The 23,595-nt window shown below is 40.8% G+C and overlaps 2 protein-coding genes across 3 annotated transcripts; both read right to left on the reverse strand.

Moving 5' to 3' along the window:
• Positions 1-1,373: 1,373 nt before the first annotated feature.
• Positions 1,374-23,278, reverse strand: LOC123002442 (uncharacterized). 2 transcript variants are annotated; one of them, XM_070214394.1, is made up of 3 exons: positions 17,912-23,278; positions 1,877-6,083; positions 1,374-1,801 (listed from the first exon to the last, which is right to left on the reverse strand). In XM_070214394.1, exons 2-3 carry the CDS (start codon positions 2,853-2,855, stop codon positions 1,572-1,574), a joined length of 1,209 nt encoding a protein of 402 aa, XP_070070495.1. In that variant the 5' UTR covers positions 2,856-6,083; positions 17,912-23,278; the 3' UTR covers positions 1,374-1,571. The 2 variants fall into 2 exon arrangements, with proteins under 2 accessions (XP_070070495.1, XP_070070494.1); XM_070214393.1 differs by having other exon boundaries at positions 1,374-6,083; positions 17,912-23,277.
• LOC138912952 (uncharacterized) lies at positions 3,817-6,490 on the reverse strand. The gene is made up of 2 exons (XM_070214994.1): positions 5,510-6,490; positions 3,817-4,143 (listed from the first exon to the last, which is right to left on the reverse strand). The coding sequence occupies exons 1-2, from the start codon at positions 6,488-6,490 to the stop codon at positions 3,817-3,819; spliced, it is 1,308 nt and encodes a 435-aa protein (XP_070071095.1).
• Positions 23,279-23,595: the final 317 nt, after the last annotated feature.

Below are 23,595 nucleotides of genomic sequence, written 5' to 3' on the forward strand. Positions count from 1 at the left end.
CAGTATCCTCTGGTCAAGTAACGTCGGTTGTACATAATGTACATAATGGTCCTGGTTCCTCCAAAAGAAATCGCAGGCCCCTCCTGGCTGCGGTTAATAATGGTCATCCAGCAGGCGTAAACCGTAGACGCCTCGAAGCTGTAGCGCCACAAGCAATCATGCCAAAGAAGGCCATTTTTGTGTCTCGTCTAAGGCCTGATACTACCATTGACGAAATTAATGGTCACCTAAGCGATGAGCTCCAAGCCTCTCCTGAAAACTTTGTTGTTATAAAATTTAATTTTGCTTACAAAAGAAAAGTTTCATCATTTAAAATAATTCTGCCTGATACACATTTTTCCCGTGCTTTAAATCCTGCACTATGGCCAGTTAATACGATTGTTCACGAGTTTGATCGGAAAGAACCATCTATAAATACAAGTCCGTCAGTTCCAAAAAACTAGATTTTGTATTACATTATCAAAATGTCCGTGGCCTTCTCAGTAAGCTGTCTAGATTGCATACTGACAGCGCTGCCTTCAATTCCAGCGTTATTGCCTTTACTGAGACTTGGCTAAATCCCACGGTATCTGATAATGAAATACTTACCAATAATTTTTTCCTCTATAGACGTGACCGTCCCTCTAAACGAGGTGGTGGTGTCCTAACCGCAGTAAAGTCTGAAATATCATCCCAAGTAGTATCCATTCCCAATGTTGGTGATATTGAATTCATGTCAGTCAAGATATGTCTTCCTAACTGCAACATATTTGTAACCTGCTCCTATATTCCTCCATGCTCTGAGGCTCCGATCTTTATGCGACACCTCTCCGCTATCCAGAATATCTCCTCATATGCCTCTGACTCAGACCATCTTATAATATTGGGTGACTTTAATATTCCGTACCTATCCTGGTCTCCTTGTGTCGATCTAATTGCCCTCGTTCCTGGTGATCAAAATGATTTTGTCGACGGTCTTATTGACTTATCTCTTGGTCAAGTTAACTCAATCTCCAATGCGAATGGAAGATTTTTAGATCTTATTTTTGTGTCTGACCTTTGTGATGCCATTGTCACACGTACCTCTCCATTGACCACTCCTGAGGACTCTCATCATCCTACACTCCAACTATCCATTAGTGGCATTTTTCGTGTACCCAATTCCTTTGAGGCCCCATTGCGGACTCGTTGCTTTCGGCATGTTAATTATTTGCAAATGTCGAGATCCCTATCTTCAGTGGATTGGTCTTGCCTTGATAGTCTTCATCTTGATGCGGTCATTTCAACTTTTTATAATGTCCTTTATTCCATAATTGATGAACTAGTCCTGTTTGTGGGGAAAACAACGAATATGCCACCCTTATTTTAGTTATAAATAAAAACGCACGAATAGGTTCTATTATATGTATATCATTTATTCGGAGCGGCAAACGGACTGTGTTAAAGTTGGCTCCACGCTATTAATATATATATGCAGGCCTACAAAGTAGTCGCTGAATAGATAAGCGACAGCTTTAGGAGAATGAGAGAGACGGCGACAAAAGATAAGCAAAGAGCGCTGCAGGTGCCGTCGTACACCTATGCGCGCATGACTAGGCGCTGGCGCTCTGCTCCGAACATACTCTCCCCGTTGGAAGAGGTAAGGTTCCAACTATCTCGGAATCGATGGGCAGAACGGCTAGTTTGGCGACGGCTCGCTTGATCAGACTCGTAGCTACACGGACCATAGCTACTCTGATGACTCCGTCCCCGCCGGGTATGACTTCCTCGATGCGCCCAAGCTGCCATCTCAAGGGTGGAACGTTGTCCTCCTTCAGCAAAACTATACTTCCAACCTTGATGTTAGACGTTTCGACGCGCCACTTGCTTCTCTCTTGTAGAAGGGTTAAATACTCACTGCTCCATCTTTTCCAGAAATGTTGCTGCATCTGAGTCACACGCTGCCATCTGCTGAGGCAGCCTTCGCGAAGATGAGTAATGTCAGGCTCAGGAAACTTAGTGAAGCTGGAACCCTTTAGGAAATGCGCCGGTGTTAGCACCTCAAGGTTTTCAGCATTTTCTGAAATTGGACAGAGTGGACGTGAGTTAAGGATGGCAGAAATCTCATATGCAAGAGTTCTTAATTCATCGATGGCTAAGATGGATGCACCGACGACTCTGTAGAAGTGAAATTTAGCTGATTTCACAGCAGCCTCCCATAAGCCACCGAAGTGCGGGGCACGCGGAGGGATGAACTTCCAATCGATCCCATCGGCTAAGCAGACTGAAGATATTGATCTTGTGTGCTGCTCGCTCAAAAAGAGCTCTTTCAGCTCGGCAAGCTCGCTCTTTGCACCGACAAAGTTGGTAGCATTGTCGCTCCAAATGGTACGAGGACTGCCTCTTAGGCTGATGAATCTCCTCAGCGCTGCGATGAAAGAATCCGTAGTGAGATCCTGGACCACTTCCAAATGAGCGGCCTTCGTGGAAAAGCAGACAAAGACGGCGATATAGCACTTGTGGGGTGCCTTATTTCTGACCTCTGCCTTATGATAGAATGGCCCACAACAGTCCACTCCTGTGGTATGAAAGGCCGGATTGGGCTGCACTCTATTTGCTGGCAGGCTACCCATGACGTGCTCCCAAGTAACAGGCTTCATTCTAAAACATCGGACACATTTGTTGATAACGCTGGCGACGAATTTGCGGCCTCCAATCGGCCAGTACCTTTGCCGTAATGATAAGCAGCGCCTGCGATCCTGCATGCAAATATTTCTCATGATAGTAAACAATGATCGCCTTGGTGACTGGATGATCCTTGGGCAACAGTATCGGATGCCTCGTATCATAGTCCAAGTTTGAGTTCTGCAGCCTTCCACCAACGCGAAGTAACCCATCGGAGCCGAGTACAGGTCTATGTGAGACCAGCTTGCTTTTCTGTGGAAAGGGCTTGCCCTGGCAAAGAGATACGTACTCCTTCGGCAAGTTAACCTGTTGAATGCCCCTTAAAAGAAGTACAGTCCCAGAGTTGATCTCCTCTACCGAAAGATGACCTTTTAACGGCGCAGATTTGGCCCTGCAGTTTGAAATGAACCGATAAATGTATGCAAATACGCGCTGCAACTTATCGAAAGAGTTGAGGAATTTGCAGTTTGATAAACTGTCTATGCAAACGGTCCCAATCAGCGCCACAGAACGGCGCTCTGGAAGATCCTTTACAGAGTCTAGCAGGGACGGCCAATTCGACGAACTTTGCAGAAGGAATGGAGGCCCGTTAGCCCAAAGAGAATGTTCCAACAATTCTCTCGGGGTACATCCTCGCGATACGACGTCTGCCGGATTCAAGTTTGTAGGAACGTGATGCCAAGTCATTACTTTCATCATCTCCTGAATTTTCGCGATTCTATTTGATACGAAAACATTAAACTCCCTCGGAGGTTGCCGAATCCACGCCAACACAATAGACGAGTCCGACCAGCAATGAAAGGTGCAATCGAAATCTATGGCTTCCTTGACGTTTACTATTAGCTCAGCCAATAAAAAATTAAAAAAATTAAATAGGAGTTGATCAGAAGATGGATCCCAGACTAGTCCCAATGCCTTGGCGACATCCGATCCATCGTGAAATTTGATTAGCTGCTCCTTGTCGCATTCAGACTCTCCTTACAGGGCTGATGACTCATTCGAACACCATTTGCGGATTGGAAAGTGGCCTCGCGACAGTAGTTCCTTCACCTGACGACGAATTTCTCTCACCTCTTCAACTGAGTCCCCACCAGATATTAAATCATCCACATAGAAATCTCTACGAACAAATTTTGATCCAATAGGAAATGATTCCTCTTCATCGTAAGAGAGTTAATGCATGGCCCTTATAGCCAAGAAGGCAGCTGGCTTGGTTCCATAGGTCACCGTGTTCAATTTAAAAACGCTCAACTCTTCTCTGGAGTTCTCTCTCCAAACAATGCACTGCAAAAAGTCATCCGGGTACGAAAGACGCACGCAACGGTACATCTTGCAGATATCTCCACAAAGGGCAACTTTAAAAAATCGAAAGCGAAGCAGTATATTGAAGATTTTTTGTTGAATTGTTGGTCCTGCCAGAAGTAAGTCGTTCAGAGAGCTACCAGAGGTTGACTTGGCAGATCCATCAAAAACGACGCGAAGCTTCGTAGTCGTGCTCTCCTGCTTATGTACGCAATGGTGGGGCAAAAAGAATTGTGTTTCTGACGGTTCCTTTGCTACAAGAGACATGTGACCTAAATCAATATACTCCTTCAAAAATGCTGAGTATTGAGCTTTCAGGGCTGGGTTTCTATCTAGTTTAGCTTCCAAACTCTTGAAGCGACGACGAGCCAGGCAATAAGAATCACCTAGAGATTCAAATCCGGAAGTGGACCAGAGACGAACAGAGTATTGGCCGTTTCCAAGCCTAGTGAAATTTTCAGTAAAAAGCTGTTTACAACGCAAGTCTTCCGGCAATAAAGATGGCTTAGACGAAGTGAAGTCCTCAATTTCCCAAAAACGCTTTACTATGGCGGCAAGTGTGTCATCGGAATGGTCAGCTGGGTCCTTGATGCTGGCTTGCAAAACTGATTTATGAGTTGGCATACTCGATGATAACCCTCCAGAGACTATCCAACCAAGTTTGGTGTTCTGAAGAGTTGGCAAAGCCCTATCCAAATGAATTTGTCCCGTAGAAATTATTTCGAAAAACAACCCAGCGCCAAGTAAAAGGTCAATTCGTTGTGATTGATTGAAATGAGGATCCGCGAGCGAAATGTTTTGCGGTATCCTCCATGATACTGCATTTATACTGAAATGGGGCTGATAATCAGTAATCCTGTAAGTCACAACCGCTGTGAATGCCGCACGATAGCTTGCATCCCGTGATTGCGCAAGAATGTCGACAGTCTTATCAGAGATCATGGAAGATTCTCCTATCCCAGAAATCGAGGTTTGCGATCTTCTATGATTCAAATTTAGTTGGCTAGCTAAACGAGAGGTTATGAAGTTAAGCTGGGAAGCCGAATCTAAAATTGCTCGGCAAGGCATAAATGCTCCAATTCTATTCCTAACGTAGATAATAGCAGTTGGAAGCAACACGTAGTCGATCGGCAAAATATTTGAGGTTTTGGGTGGAGGGCTTAGTACATGACGATTAGGATGCGATAATGTATGCGAACATGATACTAATGCTGATGACGTAGATGGCAATGGCTGAGAGCTCGAGGATGGATGGAGATGAAAATGAGGCGGATGTTGCGGATGGGTCATGGTTCATGTGTAATAATGAATGGTGCTTCATACGACAATATTTGCAATGAGTCGACTTGCATTGCTGCAAACTATGTCCCTTGCGCAAACAGTTGAGGCAAAGGTGCAACTTCTTTGCTTCTCTATATCGAAGATTCGGACTCAAATTTAAAAATCGAGAACACTTTGGCAAATAATGATCCCGTGCATCGCAAAATAAACATATCAAATGATTTGAGTTAGTAGCAGCAGCAATAAGTGCATTTTGGTTATATTTGTGCAAGTTTTTTCCCACCTGCTGGCCTGGTGTTTGGGTTACCAAGGCGTGATCCAAGTTTTCCATCATCCTGCATCTCTTTTCCAAAAACGACTCCATAGCATCCCAGGTGGACAGCTCAGTTATTGATAAATCATCTTTCCATTTTTCCCGCGTCCTCTGATCCAGTTTCCGAGTGACGATGTGAATTAAAAGTCCATCCAAAATTTGTTGCGTAGTGGCCAGGGTTCGAATTGCTCGCAGATGTGAATTCATGCAATCACTGAGCTCCCGAAGACCCTTCGACGATCCCTTCTCGACACCCTTTAAACCAAATATTGCCTGAACGTGTGCCTGAAAGTGTAAAACATTATTATCAAATCGATTAACCAGCAAATTCATAGCCTCTTTGTAATTAGCATTCGAGGGTTCGAGCGAGCGTATGGTTTCCAGGGCCACGCCGCCCAAACTCGAACGCAAATATTGTAGTTTTTCAATGTCACTTAGCTCATCATCATTTCCGATGACCGTATTGAAAGTCGCAAGAAATTCGGGCCACTCAGAGTAGGATCCATGAAAACGAGGAATTTCCATATTTGGAAACCGGGGCTTCCTAGATCGAAAAGAGAGATCCGCATTATTAGTGAGATCAATAGATGTTAAGTTTGCAACGTTTGAAGCCGGCAATTGCGACTTGCGATGAGCAGCCAAGCCTCGATTTAGTTTCGCCTTCACATCCATGAAAGCCTCGGCAAATTCAATCCGATGGTCGCTCGAGATCTCTGCAAAATCCAGTCTTTCCAACGATGTCTGCGCAGAATCAAATGCCTGGTTTACGGAATTGATCCATTCCATTCGCGCTAGCAAATCAGCTTCGTCAAACTGATTAATCGCCTCAGGGTTTAAATAAAATTTCATCGAGTTAATTTGCCGCAGAGTAGATTGGGCTTTGACTCGGTAGTAGTCAACGTCACTTGTGGATTCATTTTGAGCCCGAACCGAGTTTTCCGTATCAGGCATTTTTATTTTGATCACAAGAAAAAAAGATATATATGATGGACGTTGATGCACTACGAGAAGTACAAACAAGTGGCCCAACGACACCAAGCACGTGCTTGTTACGCGCGGGGCCCTTTTGTAAATTTGGGCAAAAATGCGAGTTCGCGAGGAAGAATACATCAAACCCATAAAGACGGGACCAATAATGAAAAAAAAAAACATGCAGTTAGGAGTGAAGCAAATGAGTTAAAATGTTAGTTTTTAATACCGGGATAGAAGTTGATGTGCAAATTAAATGATAAAGAACATTATAGTTATTACATAGAACGCGAAAGAGCTCGTGCAGACCAAAATTTGATGTACATCGAGGTAAATTAAGAGGATGATAATTACGTGTTAGTCTAACGGGAACATTAAAAGTTAGGCGGCTAACAAGCTCTACAGAATCAATATCACCTCTTATAAGATTATGCATAACAAGAAAGGAAGCTACCTTCGGCCAGCCGAAGCTTATATACCCTTGTAGATAAAAGAATACTCACTCGGTGCAGTTCCAGGGATTCCAGATTCAGCGTTTCGATTTATTTCAATTTTGTTTTTAAGTAGTCAAGAATCAAAACGCCTACTTCCTACAAAGTTACAATGAATTTTCTTATATTTGTTTGGGAGCCTTAAGATATAGTGGTCCGATCCGGCTGGCTCCGACATATGTACTACCTGCAATAGAAAGAAGACCTTCGGGAAAGTTTCATCGCGATAGCTTTAAAACTGAGAGACTAGTTCGCATAGAAACGGACAGACAGACAGACGGACAGACGGACAGACGGACAGACGGACAGACGGACATGGCTAGATAGACTCGGCTATTGGTGCTGATCAAGAATATATATACTTTATGTGGTCGGAAACGTCTCCTTCACTGCGTTGCAAACATCTGACTGAAATTATAATACCCTCTACAAGGGTATAAAAATGGTACCAAGCATTTTTCTACGATTTGCAAGTGTCGGTAAATTAAGCAATAATAATCTACTCTGGTAGGAAGGTAGCCTTACGTTTTGATCCCAGTTCAAACTACGAAGGGCAAAAAGGAGAACTTTTTTTTGTACCGATTCTATACGGTCAATGTGGACTTGGTATTGTGGGCTCCAAACCGAAGAACAATATTCCAATATAGGACGGACAAGGGAGGTAAATAATAATTTGGTTATATACGGGTCATCAAATTCTTTTGACCAACGCTTTATAAACCCAAGAACACTCATAGCTTTATTGACTGTCGACATTATGTGGCAGTCAAATTTAAGCTTCGGGTCCAGAAGAACGCCTAAATCATTTACTGAATATATACGGTCAAGTGGCAAATTCTGAAGCGAATAACTTATAAAGGTAGGGGTGACCCTATAAAAGGTCATTACGTTGCATTTTAGGCAGTTCAAATTTAAGAGGTTATACTCACACCATACTTGAAATTGATCAATGTCTGATTGTAAGCCAAAACCAGACTCTATATTATTATATGTCAAACAAAGCTTAACATCATCCGCATACATTAGTACACGAGAATGTGTTACAATAGAGGGAAGATCGTTAATAAACAAAGTAAACAGCAAAGGGCCCAAATGACTACCCTGAGGTACTCCAGATGTCACATGGATCGTTTTTGAAACAGCGTTCTTAAATATAACCCTCTGAGTCCTCCCATTCAAATAGCTTGAAATCCAAGTTAATAGATTACATGGAAACCCAAGCAAATCTAATTTGAATAAAAGAAGAGAGTGGTTAACAGAGTCAAAGGCTTTACTGAAATCTGTATATACAACGTCAGTCTGCATTTTTTTGTTAAATCCATTTATTACAATTGATGACAATTCAAGTAGGTTGGTGGTAGTCGATCTTCGCTTAACAAAACCGTGCTGACACGGTGATATTAGCGAGGAACATAAATGTTGCAAATGAGAAGTGATAATACGTTCAAAGGCTTTTGGAATAGCCGACAATTTAGAAATACCTCTATAATTCTGGGCATCCGCCTTCGCACCCTTTTTGTGAAGTGGAATAATAAAAGAATCCTTCCAGATAGTTGGAAAAACTGATGATGAAATAGACAATTGAAAAAGTTTAAAAATAGGTTTGCAGATGGTTGATGCACAAAACTTAAGCACACACCCAGGAAGTCCATCAGGACCGGGAGAATAAGTTGGCGTTGTTGATGTTAAATCTCTTAAGAGAGAACTTTCGGTAATTATAGGGGAAAAAATACAATTTGCACTATTTAAGGGATTACGGTAATTTGATTCTGACCATGAAGAAGAGCTATAAGTAGTTTGGAAAAAGTCAAAGAATAAATCAGCAATTTCAGAGTCAGTCGATGCCTCCATTGAGTTAAATCGAACCGATGAAGGCAAAGCTGATGACTTACGCTTTGCGTTGACAAAGTTATAAAATTGCTTCGGATCATTTGTAAATTCAAATTTACAACGATTTAAATACATGGAATAGCAATGACTGTTAAGAACATTAAAATCAGATCGAGCCACCACATATTTCGAAAAATCAGATGGCTTACCCGATTTTTTATACTTTTTATAAGTGTTTGTTTTAAGATTTTTTAGTCTTTGAAGTGCATTTGTAAACCTGGGGGGCCTGTTCGGCTTGGGAGGAAGCCTATCAGGAACGCATTCATTAAAAAAAGTGTTTAGAACGCTATAGAAAAGTTCCGTTGCACTTTCGATGTCCACACAGTTATAAAGATCTGTCCAATCGTATTGCGAAATCATTAAATTAAGTTTATTATAGTCACATTTCCGAAAACATCTCATTTTAGTTGGAGAAACTAAAGGAGAGAGGGTATCAAGGTAGGGGAGGCAAATTGTCAATTCCATAGTTGGATGGTATCGGTCTTCTGGTACCACAAGAGCGTCAATTCTAGATACTGTGACTTCAGACGGCTCTGAAACAAACACAAGATCTAATTGTCTATTTAATGAATTTCGTATAAAGCTAACCTGCTGTAACGATAATTCTAAAAGGCCATCCACAAAATCATGGGTGGATAAAGGTAAAGCGACAAGTGAGTCAGAAGGGGGGGACCAAGATATATCAGGGAGATTAAAGTCACCCAAAACAATGAAAAAGTCTCTATTGGAAAAAAAGGATAAAATTGATTTAATAGCAGATAGATGTTGCTCATAAATTATTAGGTCAGAGCCAGGCGGAATATACGAACATGTAATAAAAATAGACAAGGTTTGCAGGGAAACTTTCACACAAACAAATTCAATGTCATTAGAGGCATAAGAGTAAATTCTCTCAGAACTTATGGTGGAGGTGACGGCAATTAAAACGCCGCCCCCCCTACGGGAAAGGCGATCGGTTCTGTAGGTATTAAAATTGGTAGACAGAACTTCAGAGTCTGTTATCTCTGGTTTCAGCCAAGTTTCAGTAAAAGCTAAGATATCGTCCGTAAATGCCGAGGAGTCAGCATAAAGCTTTGGTAGCTTCATGTTAAGTCCTCTAACATTTTGGTAAGCCAATAATAAACTTTTCAGTTTTTTGGCACCGTGGAAGGCCTATTATTTGTTCTCGGTTTATTAGGAACAAATTCTTTTATAACCAGATCATCATTAAGCCAGAAGCTTTCAGAAAGCAGTTCTTTAAACACATCAGGCGGAGCAAAAATTTTGAAAGACGATATCCTACGGGCGTATGAAAATCGAAATTGTTCAACCGCAATATCCTCGGATGGGAATTTTTCACGAATGAATTCCAAAACATCCTCAGATGTGGTATCAGGCGTAAATCTTGAAACAAATAGTTGCTTCCTGTGTGGAACAACTGAGAGTTTCTTACGCCCCCCAGCAGCAGTCTGAACCTCACTCAGCTGAGAGCCAAAAGCGGCACCTACTGTACATCTGGGTACAACTGAGAGATTTTTACGCCCCCCAGCAGCAGCCTGAACCTCATTCGGCTGAGCGACAGAAGCGGCGCCCACTGTACCTATGGGTATGGTCGGCCCCAGATTGGTTGATTCCGCCGGATCTGGAGCCTGACTTTCAGATACAGTGGCTACAGGGACAGGGACTACACCTGAACTAGCAGTATCCATTTTCACAGGTGGTTTACTTACCCCTGTGTCACCAGAAACTGCAGCAGCTACCAAATTTGGATTTATAGTGGGTTCAACACTCGCCTTTACTGTCGTAGAGCTAGCTTTTTTGCGTTTGGGCGACTCGGTTAATAATTATACCCGTTACTCGTAGAGTAAAAGGGTATATTGTATTCGTGCAAAAGTATGTAACAGGTAGAAGGAAGCGTTTCCGACCCCATAAAGTATATATATTCTTGATCAGGATCACTAGCCGAGTCGATCTAGCCATGTCCGTCTGTCCGTCTGTCCGTCTGTCTGTCTGTCTGTCTGTCTGTCTGTCTGTCCGTCTGTCCGTATGAACGCTGAGATCTCGGAAACTATAAAAGCTAGAAGATTGACATTTTGCATGCAGATTCTAGGAGTTCCTACGCAGCGCAAGTTTGTTTCAAAAGGGTGCCACGCCCCCTCTAACGCCCACAATCGCATATATACGATTTTAAAAATTTCAATATTTTGGAAAAGTAAAAATGCAGTTTTATTGTGTTTATCAATACCTATCGAAATGTAGAAGAAATTTTTTAAATCGGACCATTCGTTAAAAAGTTACGGCGGATCAAAGTTTTTCTCCATCTCTTTCGCACTCCCTTTAGCTGAGTAACGGGTATCTGATAGTCGGGGCACCCGACTATAGCGTTCTCTCTTGTTTTTTATTATTAAATTGTTCACATACGGAATTAAATCCATCATTGAGCTGTTTAAAAACTCGTGAAAGATTACATAGGCCGTCTCGAGTCTGCCTCATAAAGCTGCTCATCTCAACTGCCAAATCCCTGCAGTGCTCACATACCCACATGAGACCAATCCGCATTTCAATAAAGTCTTTAACTCTGCCAGTAAATCCTGCACATTTAGAATGCATCATTGCTTCGCAAAGCCAACAGTAAACAAAAGGGTCATTAGATGCAGTCCTACAATTTTTCTTAGTACAGATAAGAGTCATTATAAGAAAAATATGTTCGAGAATAAAGAGAATAAAATAAAAAGTATTTAAAAGTATAAAAAAAATACCTCAAGTAAATTTGGCACTGGGATCAAATTCCAAAACCACAAATTCACAAAAACACAAAAAGTATAAGAGCGCGAGATCGCGAATTAAATCGAAAGAGAGCGCGAGAGAAAAGTCTTCTATCGACTGAGCGTGGCTTGTGGGGCACCAAAACAACTCAACGCACGAACAGTTAGATGTAAAGCAAGCAAGAGAGAGAGAGACTATGAAAATAGGTCTACAAGAAATTCGGCAGGTTCAGAGAGAGTAAAATTACAGTTATAATAGAGCGGCAGAGAGAGAGAGTAAGAGTAAAAGAGAGAATATAAGAGCCAATTTAGAGAGTGCAAATTACACTAACAAAGCCAAGATATTAAATAAATCAAATGGAAATGTTAAAATAACTATAACCACGTACCCGTAATCTGGGAGATCTATGAAAATCACTAACACGATTGTTAGGCTAAACTTTGTTAGTAAATAAACACAAAATACTTGCGGAAATAACACAATATAAAACAAAAACTCAGAGCACAATGGTAAACACAACCGTTCACAAGCGACGCTAAATGTTAATTTATGTCCGACCGCGTTAGAGGCACGAAACACCTTATATTTTTTACCGCGAAAATGTAGAGGTTAACAACCGTCGCCGAGATGCAACGGAACCTTTAACTTGGTTGTTGTTATTCTTGCCGATAAATTGCCTGCCTAGCAACAGCGGATTTATGTAACTGGCAACGAATGTATGTATGGCTATATGTACATATATATATGTAATATGCGCTTTTACCAACGATACACTGGCTAAGTATTATTTGCACAACAGTTTTGGTGTTTTTTCACAGCGCGAAATGCACAAAAAATCAAACGGCCGGCTGTGCACCTTTATATGCACAAATGTATGTTCGTGTGTTTGTGACCGAATGCACGAAAACGACAGCGAAACAAAGCGTTTGTTTAAACTATATTAAACAATCGCGAGACCGAGTTGCAGACTCCGATAAAAACTGCGATCACGTCGGGGTCACCAAATGTTTGTGGGGAAAACAACGAATATGCCACCCTTATTTTAGTTATAAATAAAAACGCACGAATAGGTTCTATTATATGTATATCATTTATTCGGAGCGGCAAACGGACTGTGTTAAAGTTGGCTCCACGCTATTAATATATATATGCAGGCCTACAAAGGACTTCAGTCTGATTTTTCCAAATACAGCGTTGCTAAATCCAACTACTTCCTGCATAATTGTGAATGTTATAACAGCTACCTCCTACGCTGTAAAAACGAATTTCGCAGCAATCCTAAATTATTTTACTCCTTCGTCAACTCAAAGCGCAAAGCCAACAAATTGCCTCCATCACTACAGCTAAATAATGTAACTGCATCGAATGATCAAGATATTGGCAACCTGTTTGCGGACTTTTTCCAATCCACCTATTGCAAAAATAATACCAGAATCAATTGTAGCTACTCCTACCAGCTACCCCACACTGACGCCATTTTCAGCCCTCTAATTGATGAAGCAGAAGTTCTACGTAGCCTATCCACGATTAAATTATCATTCTCTGCGGGTCCCGATATGGTTCCAAGCTGTGTCCTCAAACATTGCGCCATACCACTTGCAGTTCCATTAACTATGATTTTTCATCAGTCGATTGCTACCGGCACATTTCCATCTATGTGAAAAGAATCCTTTCTTATTCCGCTACATAAAAAAGGTAGTAAATCTGATATCAGCAACTATCGCGGCATAGCCAATCTTAGTGCTATTCCTAAGCTCTTTGAAAAACTTATTTGCGATCAACTGCAGCACCAGTGTCGCTCCTTAAAATCCTCTAAACAGCATGGTTTCACAAAGTGCCGGTCTACAACAACTAACCTGCTTGAGTTTACGACCTTCATTAGTCAAGGCTTTAAATCCACAATGCAAACTGATGTAATCTTTACTGACTTTAGTAAAGCCTTCGATTCGGTCAACAATGAGCTACTGCTCCACAAGCTCCTCCTCCTCGGATTTCCTCCAACTCTTCTGACATGGCTTCGTTCTTATTTAACAAATCGTAACCAGAAGGTCCAGTACAACAGCATTTATTCAAAAGCTGTTTCCGTATATTCGGGTGTACCACACGGCAGTCACCTCAGTCCTTTACTATTTGGCTTATTTATCAATGATCTTTCTCAAGTAATTGAGTTCTCCAAAGTACTTATGTTTGCGGATGATGTCAAGTTGTGTATGCATCTGACCTCACCTAGTTCCTACATGCAGCTCCAGCTCGACTTAAATAACCTTCAATCCTGGTGCCTAGTCAACAAGCTACTGCTTAATCCAGATAAATGTAAATCCATGTCATTTTATCGATCCAATCCATATATTTGTACATACTCAATAGATCACTCTGCACTTGAACGCATTCATACTGTTCTTGATCTGTTCTTGTCCTATTTGACCACAAGATTTGTTTTTATCGCCACGTCAGTACCATCTCCAATAAAGCTAAATGCTTATTAGCATTCATAAAACGCTGGTCTAAGGAATTTGATGGCCCTTTCACCACTAAACTCCTTTACGTCTCTTTAATTCGTCCTACACTTGAGTACTGCTCCAGTGTTTGGTCTCCACAATATGAGCACTATCAAAATATGATAGAATCCGTCCAAAAGCAATTTCTCCTTTTTGCACTACGAGGCTTAAACTGGGAGGAGGGACGCCGTTTGCCTTCTTATAGAGACAGGTTGCGCCTCTTGGATCTACCTACCTTAAAGGATCGTCGGACCTGTTATGGTGTGATATTACTTCACAAACTCATCAGTGGCGCCGTCGACTCAGTTGATCTGTTAGCCACCCTCAATTTGAACGTTCCTTGCAGAGCTACTCGCCGATTCCGCCCATTAGCACTTCCTGTGTGCAGGTCAAACTACTCCCGTTTCGACCCCTTCCGAATCCTATGTGATAACTATAATGAACTTTATCACCTCATATCCTATGAGTGCTCTGCCAAGGCTAATTCGCTAAAAGTCATTGCGTTCCTTTCTTCATCGACTTAATAAGTTCTCCTACGTTACAATAAAATTATTGTTTGTTTTTTAAATTTATGATGTATATATATTAAGTCTTTTGAGCAGTACATTGCTTTAAATAAACAAATACAAATACAAATCTATCTCTTTCTTTAGAAACTCCCACTGATGTAAAGGCGGTCTTTTGTACGTCCTCCGGTGTCATCTCTATCTGATGGTACCCGCTTTTTAAATCTAAACTCGAAAAATATTTTGCTCTACCTATCGAATCCAAGACCTCATTAATTAATGGCAAGGGGTATTTGTCTTTAATTGTTTTGTCATTGAACTTCCGAAAATCTACTACCATTCTCCACTTCTTTTCCCCCGACGCGTCTAATTTCTTTGGCACCAACCATACCGGTGCGCTCCACGGTGAACAGCTATTCTGAATAACCTCTTGCTCCAGCAATTCGTTAATTTGCCTTTTAATTTCCTTATTCTCCCCCTGTGAATTCCGAAATCATCCTTACATACACTGCCTCCTGATCCGTCAGCTTAATATTATGCTTGATCTCATTTGTAAATGACAGTTTTTCTCCTTCGACGTTTAAAATGTCCAGATATTGTGAACACAACTTTAGTATCTGTTCCTTTTCTTCCTTATTAAGAGGGTCGATTCTAATTTTTAATTTCCTTATTTTCTCATTGTCTTCTGGTTGTGAAATCGTGAAATTAAATACTTCAAATTGTTCTATCTTATCTCTGCCCGTAAACTCTAGTGATTTTTCAAAAAAAAATATTGCCTCTTCATCTCCTTTGTAAATCAATCCCTTTTTTGCTTTTAAACCCTTTGCTTTATAGATACCACCTGACAAATATAGTTCATCGTGTAATTTAATTGTATATATTATGAATTCCCCTGCTTCTATCGATACTGGCACCTCGATCATCATCCTCGTCATTCCCTGTATTTTTCTTACCCTAGGTCCTCCTTTCGGTTCCCTTATCATAGGAATAACTGCCTTTCCTGTTATCAATTTTCCAATTCCGCAATCAACTTGTGCTCCTACTTTGCACAAAAAATCTATCCCCAACAAGCCATCGAACTGTGGTAAAATTCGAGCCAATAGAAATGTGAAAGCCCCCTCTTGTTGAAATTCCTCAAATAGTTGATATTTTACTACTTTTTTACCCCTACAACATCAATGCTCTTTGGTATATCAGTCTGATGTTCCACCGGTATTAATTCTGGATCAATAAAAGAACATTGAGCACCTGTGTCTATCAAAAATCTTAGCGATCTCCCGAACGGGGACTTAATTAATATATAAGGCAACTCTTCACCTAATCCTGATCTATCATTTGTGTCAAGGCTATTAACCGAAATTTTTGAGTCTCTCCACCTTGTTCATTCTCCCCTGTATTGACATTATTGATTCTCTGCGAACTTGCCGTGTTCGTCCTCGTGGTCTCCGACGGTCCAGATGTAATAGCCCTGTAGCTACCTGGTTAAGAGTTCGCACCGTTTTGATTCCTATTAAAGATCCTATTCCCAAAGCCTCCATTGTTCTGCCCCATCTCTGACCATAATTATTAAATGAATTTGTGTAATTGTTATTTCTTCTGTTTCCAACATTACCATTGAACCCCCTATTATATCCTTGGTTGAATCTGCTGTTATTTGCTACCTGCGGCTTATCTACCGCCAGGTTTCTATCCCTTAAATATTTGTCTCTCAGCTATTTTGCCACCTCGTGGGCTTCTCGCAAAGTCTCTGGATCTTGATTTTCCACTCTTACCTGCAACTGTCCTCTCAAACCAGCAATAAGCCTTTCAATACAGTTTCTTTCTACCTTTTTTCTCCTTCTTTACCATTATTTTCTTATTTTTTCTTCTCTCTTAACAATTCTTATCAATCCTGTCCTTATGTTCGCGATCTCCTCGTATAATTTTCTAAGGGCAACCCCTTAGGTCATCCATTAAGTCATCTTCATCCCTCTTGTCCGAAAAATGTTGAATTAATTATGCTTTCAACATTGAATTGGCCTGACCCAGAATTTTATTCCGAATTGCTCCTAATAATACATCCCCATATGGCATATTATCTTTATCCCTAATCATCACCATCACCAACACCTTTCAACCTGTTCAATGAAATTATTTGGTTCTACTTATCCACTATAAGTTTGCAAGGCTTTTATAATCATTAACCTATCTGTCAGCGGAATTACTCTTTGCTTAGAGGTCCTACTTGACATTAATGTTTATTCTGGTCCACTAAATATGCGTTTGCCAATGTATCAACAATACTTCTTATTATTATCGGATTCCGATACTACTCCGATTTATATTTGAGAAATTCGTAATTTTTCTCTTCACAACTACAGGGTCGTTCCCTAGCCTCGTTTTCAAGTGGAATTTTTTTTTTATCCTCCTTTTTCTCTTTTTGTTTATGTCATTCTCTACTTCAAGTGGGCCGTTGTTATACTAGGGGTCGTAATGTGTATAGGAATTTGATTTTTGGGTTTGCTTTTTCTGAGGTCGTAATTGTTTTTGAATTTGAGGGTTCAAGGGTTTCTTGCAGCTATGTGTTATTTGTTAAAATTTATGGGTGTCTTAAAATTAATGTTCGTTTATTAAGCTCTTTGAACTAGGTCTTCAATATTTTTCTTTTTGTTTTCTGTATATATGGTAGTGCTATTTCTCCAAACTTAATACTATGAGTATTTCGGCTGCTAGTGACAACGTGGAACTTAGTATGCGTAGTTTTTTCTTCCTCTCTTTCTTTCCGCTCTGCCCAATGCAGTTGGAGAAAATTCTCTAATTTCTAGCACGGTTCTTCTTTGCAACAAAATCAAGTTTTAATATTTTTCTCTCTCTCTTTGTATAATTATTTCACTTCTCTTCGCTGCGGGTGTATCCTCCGTTCTGCCCAGTGCAGTAGGGGAAACTTTATTAGTTTCTAGCACGGCTTACACCTCCTTGATTTTCAACTTTTTTTTTCTGGGTATACTTTTAGGTTTTATGGATTTTTACTACACATTCTAGGTTTGGGCACTATTCGACCGATATACTCTCGGCACCTCAGGCTACCTGTACAAAAGTGCACTGAACGAATAGTACACTGCTATCCAAGTCTCTGCGTCCACAACCTTGCTCTTTCAATTTTTATGCTTCTTCAATAATTTTCCTGACTTTTGTTCTCTTTTTATCTTTTCACTTTTTCTTTCTGTCTTAACTTTTTTCTTTTTTTCTGCTAACCACACACATTAATTTTTACTTTGTCACTGACGTACTCACATCAATAAAATGATTGCTCCTTGAAGGTTCTTCATCATTGGCACTTCTTCCTGTCCAATGTTGAGTCCGGCTGCGCCAGCTACCAGTCGAGGGTCGAACGTTTGATGATGGGTGGTAACGAAGTAAGTTGAGTTGTGTAGATTTGATGATGACCAAGATGATAATGAATAAGATTTGGATTAGAAGTTGTTTTCTTTTATTGAAGTTGCGTAACATATGTAGTTGCGATTTCAGTTGGCTGGAAGGATGATCCTGTTAGGGGTCATCTCTCGACGTTGTCCTCGGCTCGCTCAAGAATTCTGAGAAGAGTCTTTCTTCTCTTTGCCTTTGTTTGCTGGATGAGTTGTGAGGTTGTATATGAATATGAAGGTATTTGAATTTGGAAGAGTGAAAGACTGTATTGCTTGCTTGTCAGTGACGAACTGATTTTTAATATTTCGGAATAAGAATTCATAACCTACGCTGCACACAGGCAGCACTTATATATAATACAATTCGTTTATATATTGCTTATGTATGTAAGGTGGCTTCGGTACAATCAGTTCACAAGTTGGCACACCCATCCTTGACACACACCACCCATCATTCCCACGCCTTGCTAATATGCTAAATTTGGACAGCTGAGAAGTTTGCAGCGCCGAAGAAGACAAGAGAAGAGAGTCGATAAGTAGTCACAGAAGCAAGTCGAAGAAGCCAGTCGCAGAAGTCGTAATAAAGTTGAAAGTTGTCAAAAGTAGTCGCGAATTTCTGTCGGTCATTTGAAATCTGTATTAACATCATTTACCTGTTCGGCTATATACTTAATCGTATTCATATTAAATAAACCTATAATCTTATAATAAATCTTACATAGTGCTCAACCGATCCGAGCAGCCAGTTAAATGAACTATGTGCAACTATTAACTCTTTGTGAAATTGTTTAAGAAGTTGTGAAATTATGATGAGAACAAATAAAAAGAAGAAAAATACTGCGCAAAAGAATAATTCTACGACATCAAAAAAGAATCCAGAAAAACTTAACGAAGATGTGCAAAACAGCACATTTCAATTAAATAGAAGGAGCATTGGCGAAAGAACATTCAATATAGGCGATCAAAGTAGTGAAAAAGAGACAACTATTGCAGAGCTCAAGCCGATACATACACAATCTCAACTTGACGAAAGTTTGCCATTAAAATCGGACGAAATTGACCAAGAATTTGCAGACAAAATGAGCAATATAGACTTTGAAAATTCACACACATTTGTGAACAACGGTGACTTGGCCAAACTAATGAAAATGATTGCAGAAAAATGTGAAATTGGTGAAAATAAAAGTGGTGTTTCGGAGGAAAGCTTTGCGAAAGTGGTTCCTAATTTTGACGGTGTCTCGATCCCCATTAGGCAATGGTTGGTGAGTTTTGACGAAAATGCAGAAGCTTACGAATTAAACGAGAAGCAAAAATACGTCAACGCCAGAAACAAAATGAATGGAACAGCTAAATTGTTCCTCGAAACGGTTGCAGTATCAAACTATGAAGATTTGTGTGAAGTTTTAATTGACGAATTCGAAAAACAGTTGAGTAGTGCGGAAATTCACAAAATGCTTAGAAACCGAAAGAAACGTGCGTCGGAAAATTTCCATGAATATGTTCTCCAGACGCGAAAGATTGCAGCACTGGGTCATATCGAGGATCAGTCGATAATAAGCTATATCGTAGATGGCTTAGAGGTGCGTGATGACTTAAAATTTCCACTGTATAGTTCGACGTCATTTAAGGAGCTCAGAACTCGGTTTGAGTTGGCAGAGTCGGTTGCTAAAAGCAATTCGTTCAAACGTAAGCCGAACTTCGATCGCGCTGAAAAACAGGAAAATCCATTTAACCGAAAGCAGCAACTGTGGGTCCGCTGACCATAAGATAGCTGAGTGTAAGGGCGACCTAAAATGCTTCAAGTGCAACGGTCTGGGCCATATTGCCAAACATTGTCCAGACGTAAAGTCCAATGTGAATTTCGTGTTCAAAGAAAATCGCGTTAAGGAGATGCAAATCGGGAAAAATAAAATGATGTGCTTGATTGACACTGGAGCAGACGTTTCATTGATGCGCAAAGACAAATTTACAAAGGCGTTCGGTAATCGTGTACTACAAAAATCTTTTCTAAAGCTGTTCGGTTTAGGCAAAGTCGCAACCTCAGTGCTGGGTGAATTTTGGGACGCGGTTGAAGTTGATGGACTTACAACTACGCACACGTTTCTAGTTGTTCCGGACGCAAACCTTAAAGTTGACGTATTGATACGATTTCCTACATAAATTCACTATAACTCTAACTAGCAGGGGTTATACCTTTGTGGCGACACAGATGCAAAATAATGAAGAACCCTTCCAGTCAAATGTATTCAACGTGGTAAGCTCTACCGAAGATTTTGATATAAACCTAAATCCCAAACATGCGACTGCTGTGAAAGAAATGATATACAACTTCAAGCCGAAAAGTAACCCTGAAGAATGCCCAATAAAACTAAGTATCATACCAAAGGACATCATTGTCTTCCGTGAAAGTCCACGTCGCTTGTCGATCCCTGAGCGAGAATTTGTTAGGAAACAAGTAGAGGAATGGCTAAGCAGCCATTGCTAACGTAGCAAGCAAGGTAGTTCTGGCCAAAAAGAAAGAAGGAACGTACAGATTATGCGTAGACTATCGCAAATTGAACACTCTTGTTTTGAAAGATAGATTCCCCGTTTCCATCGTAGAGGAGGTCTTAGAGAAGATGCAAGCAGCCAAATTTTTTACAGTAATGGACCTAAGAAACGGTTTTTTCCATGTTGCAGTTGACGAGCAATGCCGAAAATATACGGCATTTGTTACAAAGGAAGGTCTTTACGAATTTAACAGAGCTCCTTTCGGATTCTGTAATTCACCGGCCGTCTTCGTTCGACATGTTAACTATATCTTCCAGATGTTAATAAATGATGGCATAATGGAGATATACATAGATAACATAGTTGTGTTTGGTGATTCGGCGGAGCAATGCCTTAAAAACATGCAGATCGTCTTAAAACAGGGTGAATAGTTTGGCTTGGAAATCAACTGGTCAAAATGCCAATTTTTGATGGAGAAGATAAGCTTTTTGGGACACGAAATAGAAAACGGACATGTTGGGCCAGGCCAGGAAAAAATAAAACCTGTGCAAAATTTTCCAATACCCAAAAATATAAGAGGAGTACAGGCATTTCTTGGACTGACGGGGTATTTCCGAAAATTTATCCGAGAGTACGCATTAATGGCAAGACCACTCACTGAACTCCTAAAGAAAGACGCAGAATTTAAAATCGATAGTTTGCAGATTCGAGCTGTAGAAAACCTGAAGGCGTCTTTAACAAGCGAGCATTCAAACAGAATGCAAAGACTCAGCTGCACGTAGACTCGTCGAAGGATGGTTTTGGGGCAAAACTTTTCCAGCAGCATGACAACAAGTGGCACCCTGTTATGTACTGGAGCAAGAAGACAACACCGCAGGAGGAAAAATTACACAGCTTCTTCTTAGAAGTGAAAGCCGCCTATTTAGCAAACAAAAAGATGAGGCATTATCTTATGGGGATCGAATTCGATCTCATCACTGATTGTGCTGCCTTTAAAATGACAACAACAAAGAAAAACGTCCCTCGTGAAGTAGTACAGTGGCTTATGTACCTTCAAGACTTTTCCTTCAAAATAGAACATCGTGCTGGCACCATAATGAAGTATGTAGACAGTCTAAGGGCCGGTTTCTCGAGTCCCTGTCAAAGTCCCTTATAGCTATCTGTTCGAAAAACTTAAATACCAGATAAACTGTTCGTAAAAGCAAATCCGCTTTCTCGACTGCTTTAATTCATCTGAACGAGAACAATTACGGAGTGCTGTTAACGCACAGAATTGTGCTGTGAAGCGCAAAAAATGGCGTGCTTCGATTATTTTATCAACTTTTTGGGTATAATTTAAAGGAAAAGTCAGCTGTAATTTCGTTTCTTCTTCATAGTTGGCTTTGGAAAATCAGCTGTAATTCTATCGAGCCGAAAACGCTTAACAGGGACTCCGAGTCCCTGTCAAAGTTAACTTTCACATTGGTGCTCGAGAAAGCCAAAATGCCTTAGCAGGGACTTTATCTGTTCGAGAAATGTTAGCCGGCACTCGAGAAACCGGCCCTTAGTCGATTCCCAGTCATGATCGTCACGTCAGAAGTCCAGTCGCAAATACTAAGGGCGCAGAAAAATGATGAACACCTATCAGCGGTAGCAGAGATCCTAAAGGAGAAACCTTATGCGCAATACACAATGAAAAATAACTTAATTTACAAACAGGTTGCCGGAGCAGAAGTGCTTGCTATTCCAAAGTGTATGGAAAAGGAAATTATTCGAACTGCTCTTAATTTTGGTCACATGGGATCAGAGAAAACAAAGCATGCAATTCAACAGGAGTACTTCATACCTCATTTAGACAAAAAAGTGACTGAAGTTATTGCAAATTGCATCGAGTGTATAACCCACAATAGAAAACTCGAAAACAAGAAGATTGCTTGCATTGCATAGACAAGGGAGATAAGCCGTTATCAACCCTCCACGTCGATCATCTAGGATCCTTAGATATAACGGCAAAGAAGTACAAGTACATATTCGCAGTTATTGATGGCTTTTCAAAATATACCTGGATATATCCCACTAAATCGACTGACGCTCATGAAGTCATAAAACATCTCAATTCATGGGTAGCCATTTTTGGAATCCCTCAGCGTATCATCAGCGACAAGGGGACTGCTCTCGACAAGGAGTTCTGTGCTGACGGAAAGATTGAACACATCGAAAATACCACAGGGATCCCCAGAGGAAATGGGCAGATTGAAAGAGTCAACAGGATCATCATTTCAGTATTGGCCAAAATGTCTACCGCCGGGCCATCGAAGTGGTATCAATACACTTCTCAGGTGCAACGGGCGATCAACGCGCTCGTTCACTCTTCAACAAAATTTACTCCATTTGAAATTTTGTTTGGAGTTAAGATGAGAAATGAGTCAGATGCAGATTTGGTCAACATCCTTCAGGAGGAACTACTGTCAGGCGTTCAAGACGAGCGCAACCGAATAAGAACAGAAGCTAGAAACCAGATCGAAAAAGCGCAACGGAACTTTGACAAAAAAAGGAAAGGCCACCACGGATATCAATTAGGTGACTTAGTCGCTATTAGAGTAACTCAATTCGTCAACGGGGAAAAGCTGTCAAACAAGTTTAAAGGACCTTACGAAGTCATCAACGTAAAGCGGAACGGTCGATATGACGTTCAAAAATCTGAAGAGTTCCAAGGCCCAAATCAGACATCAACCGCTGCTGATTCCATGAAATTGTGGCGTTACTTTGGTTGTAGCGAAGACGAAGACGACGAGGACGAAGTATCATCTGGGTCAGATGATGATCAGGATGGCCGAGTGTAAGGTGGCATCGGTACAATCACCTCACAAGTTGGCACACCCATCCTTGACACACACCACCCATCATTCCCACCCCTTGCTAATATGCTAAATTTGGACAGATGATAAGTTTGCAGTGCCGAAGAAGACAAGAGGAGAGAGTCGAGAAGTAGTCACAGAAGCAAGTCGAAGAAGCCAGTCGCAGAAGTCGTAATAAAGTTGAAAGTTGTCAAAAGTAGTCGCGAATTTCTGTCGGTCATTTGAG

This window comes from Drosophila takahashii, chromosome 3L, assembly GCF_030179915.1.
Source record: "Drosophila takahashii strain IR98-3 E-12201 chromosome 3L, DtakHiC1v2, whole genome shotgun sequence".
NCBI lineage: Eukaryota > Metazoa > Arthropoda > Insecta > Diptera > Drosophilidae > Drosophila > Drosophila takahashii.

Bases quoted from the DNA above. Each gene is read 5' to 3' on its own strand.
- LOC123002442 (XM_070214393.1), bottom strand. From the start codon at position 2,855: ATGGGTTACTTCGCGTTGGTGGAAGGCTGCAGAACTCAAACTTGGACT.
- LOC138912952 (XM_070214994.1), bottom strand. From the start codon at position 6,490: ATGCCTGATACGGAAAACTCGGTTCGGGCTCAAAATGAATCCACAAGT. The intron at 4,144-5,509 runs GTGGGAAAAAAC...GTACATAAGCAG, and splicing joins CCCAAACACCAGGCCAGCAG to GAGAGCACGACTACGAAGCT.